The following is a 17,555-nucleotide window of genomic DNA, read 5'->3' on the forward strand; positions in this document are numbered from 1 at the left end:
GTTATTCTTGAAACATTAGCCCTTTGCTAATAATATTTGGGCACTGATAATTTATGTAATTTAATTAGTGATGACAGTAATAATAAAAAATTGATGTGTTACCAGGAAGACACTGGTCAATCAGTCAACCTTTAAAATATAAAGCAGAAAACAATAATAGCAATTCTAGTACTGTGTAGAGATATATCCACAGTCTGTAACTACTTAGTTAGAGGTAGTTATCTAGAGCACTCAGCTTTTCAGATCAAGTTGATTTCCATGAGAGTGAGTAATTGATCTGTTCTGTGGTTAAAGACTCTACCCCAGACCCTATTTTTTATAGACATTTTAGGCCACATGGAAATTGGGTGAGAGAATATGGAGATATAAGGAAAATACACAACAAATGTTGGGGTAAAATCTCAGAGTATGCCTTAGTGCTGTGGGGAGGCGGAATTGGGTCATGGGGGCATCATCTTTACATGAAAAAGACAAAATGTATGCAGATTCCTAAAATGAATGTAGATATGTATTTCCAACATTTACCTTGTAAATATCCTAATTATTCTGATTCACTTATTTAGGATGCTATTAACATAGCTTGATATCACAGAGAAGAGAAAGCCCTCACTTGTCAACTTCTGTCAGAGTGATAAAATAGAAAATTTCTTCTATCTGTTTAATGTAGAGGATTTTTTTTTCTTGGTGTATGACAGCTTTGCCTCCAAATTTAAGTTGATTAACCCTCTGATTAGTGGCATCCCTGGAACATCTGTGATACAGTAAAAAGGAACACCTGGCTTAGAGTTCAAAGGACCCCTTTTTGAATGTTGGCTAAGCCACTTGTAGTTGTAGACACTTGGGCATGTCCATTAATCACTTTGAGTCTCAATTTTCCCCTTTGTGAAGTAAGAACAATAATACCTAATAAGATTGACATCAGTATTACATGAGGTAATATATATACAAAACAATGAGTATGTAGTGCCTAGCCCAAAGTAGGCATGATATAAATATTCTTTGGATTTGTTTATTAATTTGTAGACCATGTTGAAGGACTAGTTGTCATTTTATTTGTAAAAATATTTATGAAATCCTATTGAATCGTCTTAAATTGAGAAGCTAAGAGATTGTTCAAGAAAGATGTGTTTTTTCTACTTGGTTCAGGAAATTTGAAAATCATGATTATCTGACAAATTGAAAGTATGCTGTGCTGAAGAGTTCAAACTTAGTTACTCCCACACAAATGACAAATTTCTGCAGAAGAAAGAAACTTCTTTACATTTTTCAAAATTTTGTCAGAGTTGCTAAGTAAATAACAGATGAATAAAAATACTATTAGGATTGTGCTAGAGTAAACGCTGGATTGGAGTAGAGGAATCAGTTTTAACTCATAGGTTATTTGTTTGTTTTTTAACACATATACATATAGATAGTCACAGAAATAAATACAGATGTGCGGGTAAGAATGGATTAGTGTTCCTATGTGTATTCACTAGCTCTGTCTGCTGACAGGGTCTAGGAGCAGTGACATCCCAGTAGCAATAAGCACCCCTTGGGCCTAGTCCTGGTTTCTAGATACCAGACTTCAATAAAAGGAACCAGTGCTCCTTGGAGAGGTAGTTGATGTCAAGGCTTGGTCAGGGAAAAATACAAGCTGAGCCTGGAACTTGTCATGGTTCCAAAAGGTAAGGAAATGCTTTAAAAAGAAAAAAGATTGGGACATGTTGCAAGAACACAGGAGCCAACCTCATATAGCTCCCAATGGCCAAAACTGGAACAATCTGAGCATCAATATAAATAATAGTATGGAATTATAACTCAAAGAATAAAATAAATATTCACCAGTATATAATAATAGCTAAACAATAAATTAATTACTGAATAAATAAATGGGGAGAAGGGAGAATTCTTCCTTAGGGAGGACATCTACCTAATAAGTATAGAAGGAATTAGGGTAATGAAAACTCACCATTAGAACACCACAGTAATCATTGCTGCAATTAAAATATATTAATAGGGCGGCGGACTTCGCCCAGTGGTTAGGGCATCCGTCTACCACATGGCAGGTCTGCGGTTCAATCCCCGGGCCTCCTTGACCCATGTAGAGCTGGCCCACACGCTGTGCTGATGCACGCAAGGGATGTCCTGCCATGCAGGGGTGTCCCCCGTGTAGGGGAGCCCCACGCACAAGGAGTGCGCCCCATAAGGAGAGCCACCCAGCGCAAAAGAAAGTGCAGCCTGCCCAGGAATGGCGCGGTACACACAGAGAGCTGACACAACAAGATGACTCAATAAAAAGAGATATAAATTCCCATGCCGCTGACAACAGAAGTGGACAAAGAAGATGCAGCAAATAGACACAGAGAACAGACAACCGGGGTGGGGGGGGGGGAAGGGGAGAGAAATAAATCTTAAAAAAATATATATATATATATATATATATAAATAAATGCTAAAATTAGTGGATGAAAGTTTAAGGAGAAACAGGATATTTATGTAGTTTCAATATATATGTTGTCTAAAACATTTCTTCATTACAAAGGAAAAAAATAGTAACAGTGCAGAAACCTGGCACATGCCACCTTAATCAACTGATGTGTATTTAATGCACATCATTTTAAAATAAGTTTGTCTAAATCCAAACTTATTTTAAAAGGCTGCCTCTGATACGATGTGCTGAGAAGAGCACATTATCTCTGTGATAGTCTTCCTTAAAATTCATAACTTTAATCATAAGAAAACATAAACATATAATGTGGAATCCTGAGCTGAAATGGGATATAAGTAAAAAATAGATTTTTCTTTAGAAGTTTAAAAAATATCAAAGTGAAGGAGCAGAGGTGGCTTAAGCCATTGGGCTCCTCTCTCCTGCATGGGAGGTCCCAGGTTCGGTTCCTGGTGCCTCCTAAAAAGAAGATGAGTACACAGCGAACAGACACAGGGAGCAGACAGTGAGTGCAAACAACAAGCAGGAGTAGAAATAAATAAAAATAAATCTTTAAAAATATATATATATATCAAAATGAATCTACCATTGCTTGTTATAAGTTTTAAAACAGAGAAACAGCAAGCAAAATGTTTGAGGAGACTTGGGAGTTACTGTTGACCAAGATGGCAACAAAAGATGCTCAAGGGTGCCATTTCCTCACAGAACCCTTGAACAACTAGCAAAAACTGACAGAGCCATCTTCGCTAAAACTACGAAAACAGTTAAAGAGTTACAGTAACAGAGCGAGTGCCAAATCAAGAAAACGATAGAAAAATTGTATGGTGCCCTTGCTGGCCCCTCCCCATCTCCTTTCTGGTACCCTATGGAGCTATCCTGCACTCCCATTGTGGGGCTGTGGCCCTGTTCCAGAGAGAGCAGAGTAACCCCTATGTGCATACTGGGGTGCTTATATGTCAATACAGATCTATCCAGTTTCAGACTGAAACGTGGATCCAGGAAAATGTGTCTCTGGCTTGTCCTCCAAAACTTGCCCTGAAAGCAGAAGCATCTTGTAGACAGCTAAAGCAGTGTGAGAAACAATTAAGTCAGAGTGGCCTGGGACAAAGGATTACCAACTTTAAGAAATACAATGCTTTGGATGGATTGTATGGTGTGTGAAAAAAAGTGAAAGAAATACAATAAAGCACCTGGGAGTGAGGGGGCTGGGTGGGGGCATCTACATCACGGGGAGTAGAGGAGACATTTGGATTCCTGTAAACAGGAGTAATTCCTAAGACCACGAGCAAGCACAAGCCCAGGACAAGAATAAGGTGAGAGTATCCTGCACTTCACTTTTACCTTGGGCTGCCCTTCTGAATAGGAGGACTAAACTCTGAAGGAGAGCACCAACCAACACGGAGCCAATTATAAAGGCTGTAAGATGTGTTTTCTCGGTTGGTTAGTCTGTTTTTGTTTGCTCCTAGGTGCACTCAAGGAAATCTGTTAGTAGTTAAATACAAACTTAGGAACAGACAGCTCAGGGACTGAATCCCATATTCATCACCTTAATATATTAAAATGAACAATGTGCAACAAGACAAAGAAACAAAATAATAATCCATATAAAGAAACTATATAAAAATTCAGAAACTATCAACAAAGGAGAAAAGACTGTGAACATAAAGAACAAGGACTAAAAAAAAAATGACCTTCACTATGGTTAAGGAGAAAAAGGAAAATACAGAAAAATAATTAGAGGATATCAGGTAAACAATGAATGTCTAATACAAGAGCCTCAATAAAGAGATAGAAATTTTTTTTTTAAATGAACTAAATAGAAATATTGGAGTTGAAGGCCAGAATAACTGAAATGAAAATTTAGGGTTTTATCAACATATTGGAGCTGGCAAAAGAAAGAATCAGTGGACTCAAAGATAAGATGATGAAATGATTCGGGCTAAGAAGCAAAAAGAAAAAAGAATGAAAAGGAGTGAACAGAGCCTAAGAAACCCATGATACACCATCAAGCTTACCATTATGGGAATCCTAGAAGGAGAAGAAAGAAAGGGGCAGAGGGAATAGTCAAAGAAATAAAGGCAAGAAACTGCGAATTTAATTGAAGACATGATTATGCAAATTAAAGAATCCCAACAAACCCCAAACAGGATGAACTTAAAGAGAACCATGCTCAGACACATAGTCAAACTATTGAATGCCATGTACAAGGAGAGAGTTCTGAAAGCTGCAAGAGTAAAGCAACATGTCATATAGAAAGGAGCCCCAATAAGAGTAAGTGCAAATTTCTCATCAGAACCCATGGAGCAGGAAGGCAGTGGGATGAAATAAAATGCTGAAAGAAAGCAATTGCCAACCAAGGAATTTATATCTGGGAAGTCTGTTTTTCTTTTTTTCTTTTTTTAGAAAATATTTGTTTTATTTATTTATTTCTCTTCCCTTCACCCCCAACCCCCTGTTATCTGCTCTCTGTGTCTATTTGCTGCATGTTTTTCTTTGTCCGCTTCTGTTGTTGTCAGCGGCATGGGAATCTGTGTTTCTTTTTGTTATGTCATCTTGCTGCGTCAGCTCTCCTTACGGGGCGCACTCCTTGCACGTGGGGCTCCCCTACGCGGGGACACCCCTGCATGGCAGGGCACTCCTTGTGCGCATACTTACTGCGCATGGGCCAGCTCCACACGGGTCAAGGAGGCCCGGGGTTTGAACCGTGGACCTTCCATGTGGTAGACGGACGCCTTATCCACTGGGCCAAGTCCGCTTCCCAAGACTGTCTTTCAAAAATTAGAGAGTGGGAAGCGGATGTGGCTCAACTGATAAGAGTATCTACCTACCGTATAGGAGGTCCAGGGTTCAAACCCAGGGCCTCCTGGCCCGTATGATGAGCTGCCCACGCGCAGTGCTGCCATGCGCAAGCAGTGCCATGCCATGCAGGGGTGTCCCCTGCATAGGGGAGCCCCATGCGCAAGGAGTGCTACCCGCAAAGAGAGCTGCCCCGTGTGATAAAAGTGCAGCCTGCCCAGGAGTGGCACCGCACACATGGAGAGCTGACACAGCAAGATGATGCAACAAAAAGGGACAGATTCCCAGTGCCACCAAGAATGCAAGCAGACACAGAAGAGCACACAGTGAATGGACACAGGAGAGTGGTGGGGGGGGGGGGGAAATAAAATCTTTTAAAAAAATTAGGAAGAGATTAAGATGTTATCAGATGAACAGAAGTTGAAGGAGTTTGTCACCACTAGACTTCACCTACAAGCAGTGCTAAAAGGAGTTCTTCAGAGTAAAAGGAAAGGATACTAGACAGTAGATCAAAGTGGCATAAAGCAAGACTTCTGGTAAAGGAGAACATAAGAGTAATTACAACTCTCAGCATGATTGTATTGTATTTGTGGTATGTAACTCCACTTTTTACTTCTTATGTGTTCTAAAATGCAAATGAATAGAAAGTATTGATAAATCTATGGGGCATACAGTGTATAAATATATAATTTGTCACAAGTACAACAAAAAAGTGGAGGATGGAGGGTTATGGTAACAGTGATTGTGTATGCTGTTTAAGTTAAATTGGTATCAAAGCAAACGTGATTTTTACAGATTTAGGATGTTAAATTTAAGCCCATGGTAACCATAAACAAATACCTGAAAAGTATATACAGGGAAGTGGACTTGGCCCAATGGATAGGGCGTCCACCTACCACATGGGAAGTCTGCGGTTCAAACCCTGGGCCTCCCTGACCCATGTGGAGCTGGTCCATGTGCAGTGCTGATGTGCACAAGGAGTGCCGTGCCATGCAGGGGTGTCCCCCGCATAGGGGAGCCCCATGCACAAGGAGTGTGCCCTGTAAGGAGAGCTGCCCAGTGCGAAAGAAAGTGCAGCCTGCCCAGGAATGGTGCCGCACACACGGAGAGCTGACACAAGATGTCGCAACAAAAAGGAGCACAGATTCCCGGTGTCGCTGATAAGGATAGAAACACAGCGAATGGACACAGAGAGCAGACAACTGGGGGAGGGGAAGGGGACAGAAATATATAAAAAATAAATCTTAAAAATATATATTTACATATATATACACACAGAGAAGAAAATGAGAAGTGACTTGGAGTAGTACACTACAAAAATCAAAGACATTTGATAGACATTAACAGAAGAATTGAGGGGCAAAAATGCCTTAAGACTTACAAAGACCAGATACCAGCATGGTGGAAGAAAATTCTGCCCTATTAGTAGTTACTTTAACAATGAATGTATTATACTCTCCAGTCAAATGCCAGAAGTTGGCAGAATAGATAAAAAAGCACAACCCATCCATATGTTGCTTACGAAAGATGCACCTTAAATTCAAAGACACAAGTAGTTTCAATGTGAAAGGATGAAAAAAATGTCCACTGTAGTAACCAAAAGACAGCTGAGATAGCTATACTAATATCAGATAAAATAGACTTTGTCAAAAATTTTTGAAGATCAATATATACTTACAAAGGGGTGAATTAAACAAGAAGACATAACAATTATAAATATGTTTGCACCTAATGGCAGAGCCTTGAAATATATGAAGCAAATGTTGACAGATCGGAAGGGAAAAATAGTTCTGCATTAATAATAGGAGACTTCAGTGTACCACTTTTCCTTAATGGATAGAACAGCTATACAGAATATCAATAAGGAAATAGAAGGCTTAAATGATACTATAAAACACCTACACATAACAGACATATATAGAACCCTTCACCCAGCAGCAACAATACACATTCTTCTTTTGTGCACATGGGTCATTCTCCAGGATAGACCATATAATATTGGGTTAAAAAAGCAAGACTCAGTGAATTCAAAACTTTTGAACTCATACATGTCTTCTCCATCCACAGTGGAATGAAGCTAGACATCAAAAATAGGGAGAACTTTAAAATCCACAAATATGTGGAAATTAAACAGTAAACTCCTAAACTACCAACAGGTCAAAGGAGAAATCACAAGAGAAATTAGGAAATATATTGGGGTGAATGACAACCAAAATACAACATACTAAAACTTATGGGATACAGCAAAGGCAGTCATGAAAAGAAAATTTATAGATCTTACTGCTTATATTAAAAGGGAAGAAAGATCTCAAATCAGGAACTCACCTCATAATTAAAGAGTATAGAAAAAGAAGAGCAAACTAAACCCAAAGTGAATAGAAGGAAGGCAATACAAAGATAAGAGTAGAGGTAAATGTAATAGAGGATAGTAAAAGAGAAAATCAACAAAATCAAAAGTTTGATCTTTGAAAAGATCGATAGAATTTACAAAACTTCAGCTAGACAAAGGGAAAGGATGTAAATAACTAAAATCAGAAATGACAGATACCGCAAAAAAAGAAAATGTTGGGACCAATATCTCATATGAATATAGATGAAAAATCCTCAACTGAAAATAGCAAACCGAATTTAACAACATATTAAAAGAATTATGCACCATGATTAAGTGGAATTTATTCTTGGTATGCAAGGTTGGTTCAACATAAGAAAATCAGGTAAAGTAATATACCACATTACCACAATGAAGGAAAAAACCCACATGGTTGTCTCAGTTGGTACAGGAAAGGCATTTGACAAAATCGAGCACACTTCATGATAAAAACCACTTAGAACAATAGGAATAGAAGGAAACTTCTTCAACATGATTAAAGGCATAGGTGAAAAGCCCACACGTAACATCCTACTTCATGATGAAAGACTGAAAGCTTTCTCTCTAAGATCAGTAATAAGACAAGGATGCCCACTGTCACTCTGTTAGTCAACATTATACTGGAAGTTTTTGTCAGAACAATCTGGCAAAAAGAGAAATAAAAGGCAGCCAAACTGGAAAGGAAGAAATAAAACTTTCCCTTTTTGCAGATGACATCATCCTATATACAGAAAATCTTGAAAACTCCAAAACAAAGCTAGTAAAGCTAATAAATGAATTCAGCAAAGGGGCAAGATACAAAATCAACAAGCAAAGATCAGAAACTAGTAAAGAACAATCAAGTAAAAAATTCCATTTCCAGTAGCAATGAGAAGAATCATATCTGGGAATAAATCTAACGAAGAATGTAAAGGACTTTTACACAGAAAACTACAAAACACTGCTAAAAAAATCAAAGAAGACCTAAATAAGTGGAAGGGCTTTCTGTGTTCATGGATTGGAAGACTAAGTATTGTTAAGATATCAATAATACCGAAAGGATTTACAAATTCAATGCAATCCTAATCAAAATTTCAACAGCCTTCTTTGCACAAATGGAAAAGCCATTTATTAAATTCATTTGGAAGGGAAAGGGGCCTTGAGTAGCCAAAGCCATCTTGAAAAAGAAGAATGAAGTTGGAGGACTCACACTTTCTGACTTTAAAGTGGTCAAAACAGCATGGTTTTGGCATGAGGATAGACATTAACCAATGGAATAGAAATTGGAGTTCAGAAATAGGCCCTCATGTCTATGGCCAATGGATTTTTGACAAGGGCACTAAATATATTCAATTGGGAAAGAATGGTCTCTTCAACATACGGTGCTGGGAGAACTAGAAAGAATGAAGGTGGACCCTGACCTCACACCATAGACAAAAATTGAATCAAAATGGCTCAAGGGCCTAAATATAAGAACCAAAATTATAGACTCCCTTGAAGAAAACATAGGGAAGCATCTTCATGATCTTGTGTCAGGCAGGGGTTTCTTAGACTTTATACCGAAAGCACAAGTAACGAAAGACAAAATAGGTCAGTGGAATCTCATAAAAATCGAAACCCTTGGTACACCAAAGGTCTACATCAAGAAAGTGAAAAGACAACCTACAGAATAGAAAATACTTGGAAACCACATATCTGATAAGGGTTTAATATCCAGACTATTATAGAGAAATCCTACATCCCAACAACAACAACAGTTTAAAAATGGGCAAAAAGCTTCAACATTATCCAAAGAAGATATGTAAATAGCCAAAAAGCAGATGAAAAGACGTTCATCATTTGCCATTAGGGAAATGCAAATCAAAATCACAATGAAATACCATTTCACACCCATTAAAATGGCTGCTATTAAAAAACTAACCCCAACAAAAATAAAACAGAAAATAAGTGTTGAACAAGATGTGGAGAAGTAGGAATTTTCATCCATTGCTGGTGTAAATGTAAAATGCTGCCGTCACTGTAGAAAACAGTTTTGCTGTTTGTCAGAAAATTAAGTATAGAATTACCATATGACCCAGGAAGCCCACTTCCAGGTATATACACAAAGGAATTGGAAGCAGAGACTTGAACAGATACTTGCACATCAGTGTTCATAGCAGAATTATTTACAATTGCCAAGACATCAGAGCAGCCCAAGTGTCCATCAACAGGTGAATGGATAAACGAAATGTCGTGTACACACAATGGAATATTAGCCATAAAAGGGAATGAAACTCTGATACACGTGGCAACTTGGATGAACCTTGAAGACATGTTGAGTGAAGTAAGTCAGACACAGAAGGACAATTGGAGAATTAATGCTTGCTTGGCACAGAGTTCTGTTTAGGGTGACGGAGAAGTTTTGGTAATGGCAGAACAACACTATGAATGTAATTACAGTACTGAATTGTGCATTTGAATGCAGTTAAAAAGGGAAATTGTAGGGAAACGGACTTTGGCCCAGTGGTTAGGGCGTCCGTCTACCATATGGGAGGTCCGCGGTTCAAACCCCGGGCCTCCTTGACCCGTGTGGAGCTGGCCATGCGCAGTGCTGATGCGCGCAAGGAGTGCCGTGCCACGCAAGGGTGTCCCCCGCGTGGGGGAGCCCCACGCGCAAGGAGTGAGCCCGTGAGGAAAGCCGCCCAGCGTGAAAAGAAAGAGCAGCCTGCCCAGGAATGGCGCCGCCCACACTTCCCGTGCCGCTGACGACAACAGAAGCGGACAAAGAAACAAAAGCAGACAAAGAAACAAGACGCAGCAAATAGACACCAAGAACAGACAACCAGGGGAGGGGGGGAAATAAAATAAATAAATAAATCTTAAAAAAAAAAAAAAAGGGAAATTGTAGATTGTTATGTGTTACTAGAATAAAAATATTTTTGCAGCATAGGACTGTACAGCACAGGCAGTGAACCTTAAGTTAAACTATGGACTATAGTTAATAGTGTAATTATACTAATGTTTTTTCATTAGTTGTAACAAAGACATTGTATAAATGCTAAGTGTTAATTGGGAAAGCATAAAAATAATTTTTAGGAAGATTTAAACACTGTTTGAGGAACATAGTGGCCATAGTTTAGGTATTAACTTACAAATCAGAGAATTAGGGAAGCCATTAAACTAGGACATTTCTTTTCCAGCAAGGCCAGTTTGATCTGCATCTGGCATTAAAAAAAAGGAATGCCCAGGTGATTGTTTTCATGATACTATCCAAAAGTTAGATGATAATGTGGGGTTGTTTTATTATTCTCTGTGTTTAAAAGTAGTTGACACATGTATGGAACACAAACGTTTAGGGAAGGAATAAAAGAATCTGATTGGTTGGATGAAACATGAATTGTCTAATCCATTTGAATAAGTTGCGATAAGAAGCAAATCTTGCATAACTGTACCATTTTCATATTTCATCCCTCTTGCTCACCTCTCCCTTCACTATTTGCTATTAAGGTAAAAAGCTGCAGACTGTGAATGAAGCAAATTATCCAGTGTCCCATGAAGAAATAAAAAGACTTTTTTTTTTAAGTGCCTTTGCGTTGCTACTTCTTAGAACTGATTATTAAATTGCTCAAAAATAGTGCATATCAGTGGGCCAGGGAAGGGCAGTTAACAGCAATGGCTCTGTAGTCAGAACTGGTTTCTATTCCAGTTCTGTTGCTTAGTAGCTAACTGTATAACCCTTGGCAGGGTACTTAACTTTCTACCCTCACTGTCAGCTAAAATAGAGGTACCTCAGGAGTTATTAAGAAGAGTAAATGAGATCATCTTCAGAAATGTTAGGTGAGTTCCTGGCATATAGTAAGCACTTTTAAAAGAGATAATAGTGATAACATATTCATTCAGGAAACATTTATTAAACAGCTTTTGTCTACAGACATTGTGCTAAGCGCAGGGAATACATACAGATATCATTCTTGCATTTTCCACTCGAAAGGAATTTAGTCTGATTGGGAAGACAGATAAATAAAACCATAAAATTAATAGCAATTGGGAAGCGGATTTGGCCCAATGGATAGGGTGTCCGCCTACCACATGGGAGGTCCAAGGTTCAAGCCCAGGGCCTCCTGACCTGTGTGATGAGCTGGCCCACGCACAGTGCTGATGCACGCAAGGAGTGCCATGCCACCCAGGGGTGTCCCCCGCGTAGGGGAGCCACCCAGTGCAAAAAAAAGTACAGCCTGCCCAGGAATGGTGCTGCACACACACAGAGCTGACACAGCAAGATGATGCAACAAAATGAGACACAGATTCCGGGTGCCACTGATAAGAATATAAGTGGACACAGAAGAACACACAGTGAATGGACACACAGCAGACAACTGGAGGGGGAGAGGGGAGATAAATTTTTAAATAAATAAGTAATAGCAGTGATAGCTGCCGTTTGTTGAGCATCAACTATGTTTCATACCATGTCCAAAGAGAGAGAGAGATACAGATACAGATACATCAATATTCCAACAATCTTATGAAGTCCAGGTATTGTTCCCTTTTTGCAAATGGGGAAAAGAAGGCTCAGAGAAGTCAAAGACCCAGAAATTGATCCCACATCCGCCTGACTCCAAAGTCTTCCTTAACCAATACATCAGATAATTGATTACAAATACAACATTTTACATGCTTTGACAAAGGTTATAGAAAGATCTGCATATGTGACATTGAAACAGCTTTAGTGGGCCCAATTTTCTTTCAGGGTTGTGAAAAGAATGTTCCCACAGACTCAAGTCTTCCTATTTTCCTCACTTGTCTACAAAAAAAATAGAAGTAAACAGTTGCTTATTTCCACTCTTCCTGTAAATTAACAGGAAACTTTCTTGTCCTAGATACGAAAAGCCAGAGTTGAAAGGAGGCTACCACAAGCACCGGGACACTTTCCTAGCTCCTTGTGCTTCTGCCTATAACATGTACCAGTAAGAGAGCCTAAGGCAATGGAGGACAGGCTGCCTTCCTTAGGGGCCTCTACCCCATCACTCCTTTCATTGCATTTTCACCAGGATATGGGTGAGGTCAGAATGAAGTAGCTCTATAATGACTCTCTGAAACTTTTCAGACATTAAAACTTTACACTACTTGGAGAGTGTCCTCAATTTACATGTGTTAAAACTCACCCTATGCTTATGGTTTAAAGTGTACCATTTCTGTACCTGCTTCAGGATCTTGAACACATCCGCAAGCTTTTTGTGCTTTTCTAAGTGAAATTGCTATTTTCTTCTTTAGACCTTTTATAAACATCTTGTCCTTGACTCAGTCAAGAGTATGGTTTTTCCTGGAAAATTAGAAACATATCTTTATGTACACATGGCTTAGAACATGATTTGAGTGGTTAGTCATGGAGGTGGAATTTAGAAGATAAGGCCCCTGCGCTAGTTATTTTGGAAAGCAGAGCATAAGACAGAACCACAGTCACCTTGCGAAGGGAGCAGTTCTTGTTGGCCCATTGCCACCTACTCCAGAAACCAAGGACCCACCACAGTGGTGTTCCACCAGGCTCAGATGAGGTGCCGGGCACTCTTTCCCAGGTCCATCCTCTCTTCCCTTCTGAACCCTCAAGCTTTCTCTGTGCTTCTTGCACCCTTCCAGTATGTTTTCCGGGGACTTTTATAATGATTTCACAGGAGGAGACAGGATCTGACATTTTGTATCTACTGGGTTTGAGGCATTTTGCATTTTAATCTCATTTAATACTCACAACATCCATTCTGGGTTTGTTTTATTAACCCCATGTTTAGAGACAAACTAAGGTTCAGAGAAGTTAAATAATTTGTCTAGGGGACTTGCAGCTAGAAAGAGGCAAACTGGAAATCTCTTGTTCTTGCCGATTTCCCCGAAGCCATCTGTGGCAGTGGGGGTTGTTGCTGTTATGATTTACTGCTGCTTGTCCCAGGTTCTTAATGTCTTAGCTAGCAAAGGGCACGGATGTGTGTCCTCTCAAGGTAGCAATGGAGTGCCTGTGAGTTTATGCTAACTCATTGGATCCTCCCCACAACCTGCTGACTGGGTATGTTTATTTTTTCCACTTTACAGATAGGGAGACTGAGACTCACAGAACTGTTTGAATCAAACTAGTCAGTCCGGCACTGGCAAATTGATCCAGCTCCCCTAGATGCATCTCTTCAAGCTTACCGTCCGTGAGCAGGTTCCTGTCACTAAGGCAGTGTCACTGCTTCAGTTAGGGTGTGAAACAGCATCCGACAATATAAATATAAAACATACAAAGTAGCAGTAAATCATTTCTTTGTAAGAATGTGAGACTGTAAAGGTGTAACCAAAGAGTGTAAGCTTACATTTATACCAAATCTAGTTAAATTCGTCTTCTGCCTTAATTTTCATGTGCATAGAGGCATCTCAGGAGAGTGTTTCCAAAGTGCAGTCTGTGTATCAAAGCCATAGGTTCAGTATGACTAAGATTATAAAGGGAATTGCCACAGCATGCCATAACTGAGACCGTAAGTGATCCTAGTGATGGGTGGCCTGTCACTGGCCCATGTATATAGCAGTCACACTAATGATCTGTTCAGATGGGCACCTGCCTAAATCTACTGAGAGTTGTTACTTAGAAAGCACTGGCCACAGTTGCCTTTTAGGGTTATGTCCTATACCCTGGGGTAATGGCTGTAAGGGCAGTCAATCACTGGGTTGTGTTTACGTAAATATCAAATTTTGTCATTTGTTTCTTATCTTATAGTTCATATTAAATAGATCCATTGAGCAAACATCAAATAACTGAAATTCCTTTTTTTGAGGTACCAGGGGCCAGAGATTAAACCCAGGACCTCGTATATGAGAAACTGGCACTCAACCACTGAGCCACATTGGCTTCCCTGAATTGATTTTATCATTTGTTTTGCTTGTTGTTTGTTTTTGTTTTTTCAAGAGGCATCAGAACTGAACCCAGGACCTCCCTTATGGGAGGTGGGTGCACAACTGTTTGAGCCACATCCACTCCCTGAAGTTCTAAAATTGATCACACTGAAGTTGATTGTCCATATCAATGAATTTTCTTTCGGCCTTAAAAATATACAATTTAAAGAGTTTTTCTAGTCTCTCATTTTCTTAGAGAAGAAAACGGGGTTCGCTCATTCAACGGCTATTTATTGGGGACTTAATATTTGCTGGCCATTGTGTTAGGTGCTAGGGAAACATCACAAGATAGCTGTCATCCCAATCCTTATAGAGCAAATAGTGATCATATTGTTAATACAGCATATTATAAAATTCATTATAGAGAAATTCAGTATAGTTTGAGCACAAAGATGAAAGTAACATTTATTTCCATCCCAATAGATTTCGGTTTTGGAAATTTCTTTAAAAGTGGTGAACTGCTGGCAACCTGGTGTGGCAGCCCCCCTTATGCAGCCCCAGAAGTCTTTGAAGGGCAGCAGTACGAAGGACCACAGCTGGATATTTGGGTATTTCTTTGCTTTGCTGTGTTAAATTGCATCTATAATGCTAATACCTGGTACTCTGGCCCATCTTAAAAGCTCTTAGTACCTAACACTTGGATAATATTTCATATTTCCCTGTTCATGAGTAATTAGAGCATCTTGAATCAGATCCCTAGGGAAGAATGTCTAGGGACAAATGTTATCCTAATAGCAGCAATAATTTAAAGTCAAATAGCAATCAAAATGATTAAATTTGGATCTTTTATATTTATTATAAGGTGCTTTATTTCAGTAGTCAGCATTTCAGGTTTTATTTTAAATTCTGAGAAAATACCAGGTTCAGGAGGGAATTCTTTCATATGATTTTAAAAACCCTGAGGATGTTTAGAGAAGCAAGGAGTGAAGTTCTCTGTAGAAAAGTGACTGTACTGTTTTCTTCCCTAGAGCATGGGAGTTGTTCTTTACGTCCTTGTGTGTGGGGCCCTGCCTTTTGATGGACCTACTCTTCCGATTTTGAGGCAGAGGGTTCTGGAAGGGAGATTCCGGATTCCGTATTTCATGTCAGAAGGTAATGTGTTCATCTTGCTAATTGTGCTTTATAGAATTTGAGCTCCAAATGAATGGCTAGGCAAAGGTTCCCTTATTCTAAGAGTTTGGGTGTCAAAGTGACTGAGTCACTTTAATGCCACAGAAATAAGCAGCCCCTCGATGTAGGTGAAACAAGTTCCAGCCTTCCTACATGTAACTGAAAACAGAATCAGTTTCCCAGATTAACAGCAGCAAGCCTTATAGCGAGCCTTCCCATTCACTCTGGGTCTATAAATGTCCTGGGTTTATTTTAGACTTAGAGGCACATGTTGTAGATACAGATTCACAATTGTTTTACTCAGTATGAAATGAATTTTCCTATTTACTTTGGTAGGATACTGTAGACCTAAAATTTTAAAATTAAATTAAAAGCCAACTGGCAAAATTTCTGTAGAATTAAGTTGAAATGCCATTCTTGTATTGTTGTTACATAGGAAGTGGTTATGTTTACTCCTTACTTTAGCTTTGGTTATCATCCTTAACTCTTTTGTCCCTAGTAAGGCCTTAATAGTAGTAGTTCCTTAGCAGTTAAGAGCATGGACTCTGGAGCCAGACACCCTGGCTTTAATCCTACGTCTACCACTTGTTGTGTAGCCTTGGCAAGTTATTTCTCATATCTGTGCCTCTCTGTTTATTCTCATTGTAAAATGGAAATAACAGTAGATCCTACCCTAGGGGTATTGTAAGGATTAATATAATTGATCTATGTAAAACACTCAGCACAGTGCCTGGCACATAGCCAGTAATAGAAAGTGATAGAAAGTTAGCTTATAAGGGGGTGGTGAGGAGTGTGATATTGACTCAGAATAAGCTAGTATCCAGAGTGGCAGCAGTGTGGTTTTCATAGTATAATCAGAAGGAAACAATGCTTTACATACATTTTTTTTTTAGCCATACTGATGTGGGAAAAAGGCAGTAGTCTATTGGAGAGCTGTTTGCCTCCCCTATATAGCCTTAATGTATTGGCCTTGTAAGTATCTGAGGGTCAATTTATTATTTGCTTATTCTAAGAATGAGGTTTATTTTTTTCCTTAAGGCTAATCAGGGTCTGTGTCTAGCTATTCTCTCTCAGTTGAGAAACTTTAACACAGAACTGGATAGACCCACACCCTCCTATTTTCCTTAAGTATTCATTCACCATGTGAACTTGACAAATAGAAGTTGCCTTCATATATTGGATTATTCACTTGACCTCCTGCTGTGTAGTGGGCACTGTGGGGGACACAAAGATGAAAGCTATTGTACAAAGTCACACAAGTCAGGCAAAATACACAGAAGTACATGCTGACTTACATGCCTTTTGTGAAATTATGTTTTCTCTAGATTGTGAGCACCTTATTCGAAGGATGTTGGTCCTTGACCCGTCCAAACGGCTAACCATAGCTCAAATCAAGGAGCATAAGTGGATGCTGGTAGAAGTTCCTATACAGAGACCTATTCTTTATCCTCAAGGGCAAGAAAATGAACCATCCATTGGCGAGTTTAATGAACAGGTTCTGCGATTGATGCACAGCCTTGGGATAGATCAACAGAAAACCATTGAGGTAAAGTGATGAGAGATTTGATTACAGACTTATTAGAATTCTATTACACTTAGTAACTTGAAGTGTCCTGCCACACCTGTCAACCTGGTCTTTCAAAGGTCCATCCCCAGCACCTTGTTGTGCTGTTCAGTCTTCCCCGAATATTACCTCAAACTCTATGTATGTTTGCTTTTATTCAATGTATAAATCCCTTGGGTTGATAGAAAAGTTTTGGCAATGGCCAGTGGAGATTGAGACGCAACTATTCGTATGTAATTAACACCACTGAATTGTATATTTGAGAAAGTAAAAGGGAAAATTATAGGTTGTGTACATACACACACATCCTAAAACTGTATAGCACAATGAAAACAGTGTGCTCAAGTTAATAGCATGATTAAAATAATATTGTTTCATGAATTGTAACAAAGGTACCACACTAATGGAAAATGTTT

At 39.1% G+C, this 17,555-nt stretch overlaps 1 protein-coding gene across 2 annotated transcripts in view; it reads left to right on the forward strand.

Annotated features, from left to right (window-relative positions):
- Positions 1 to 17,555, forward strand: part of SIK2 (salt inducible kinase 2) — a 169,070-nt gene that overhangs the window by 126,699 nt on the left and 24,816 nt on the right. For both annotated transcript variants that reach the window (XM_058289111.1, XM_058289112.1), the window contains exons 5-7: positions 14,889 to 15,013; positions 15,434 to 15,557; positions 16,901 to 17,121. In XM_058289111.1, the coding sequence (XP_058145094.1) occupies positions 14,889 to 15,013; positions 15,434 to 15,557; positions 16,901 to 17,121 (470 nt within the window). The remainder of the gene's footprint in view (positions 1 to 14,888; positions 15,014 to 15,433; positions 15,558 to 16,900; positions 17,122 to 17,555) is intronic.

Source organism: Dasypus novemcinctus, chromosome 27 (assembly GCF_030445035.2).
Source record: "Dasypus novemcinctus isolate mDasNov1 chromosome 27, mDasNov1.1.hap2, whole genome shotgun sequence".
Lineage (NCBI taxonomy): Eukaryota > Metazoa > Chordata > Mammalia > Cingulata > Dasypodidae > Dasypus > Dasypus novemcinctus.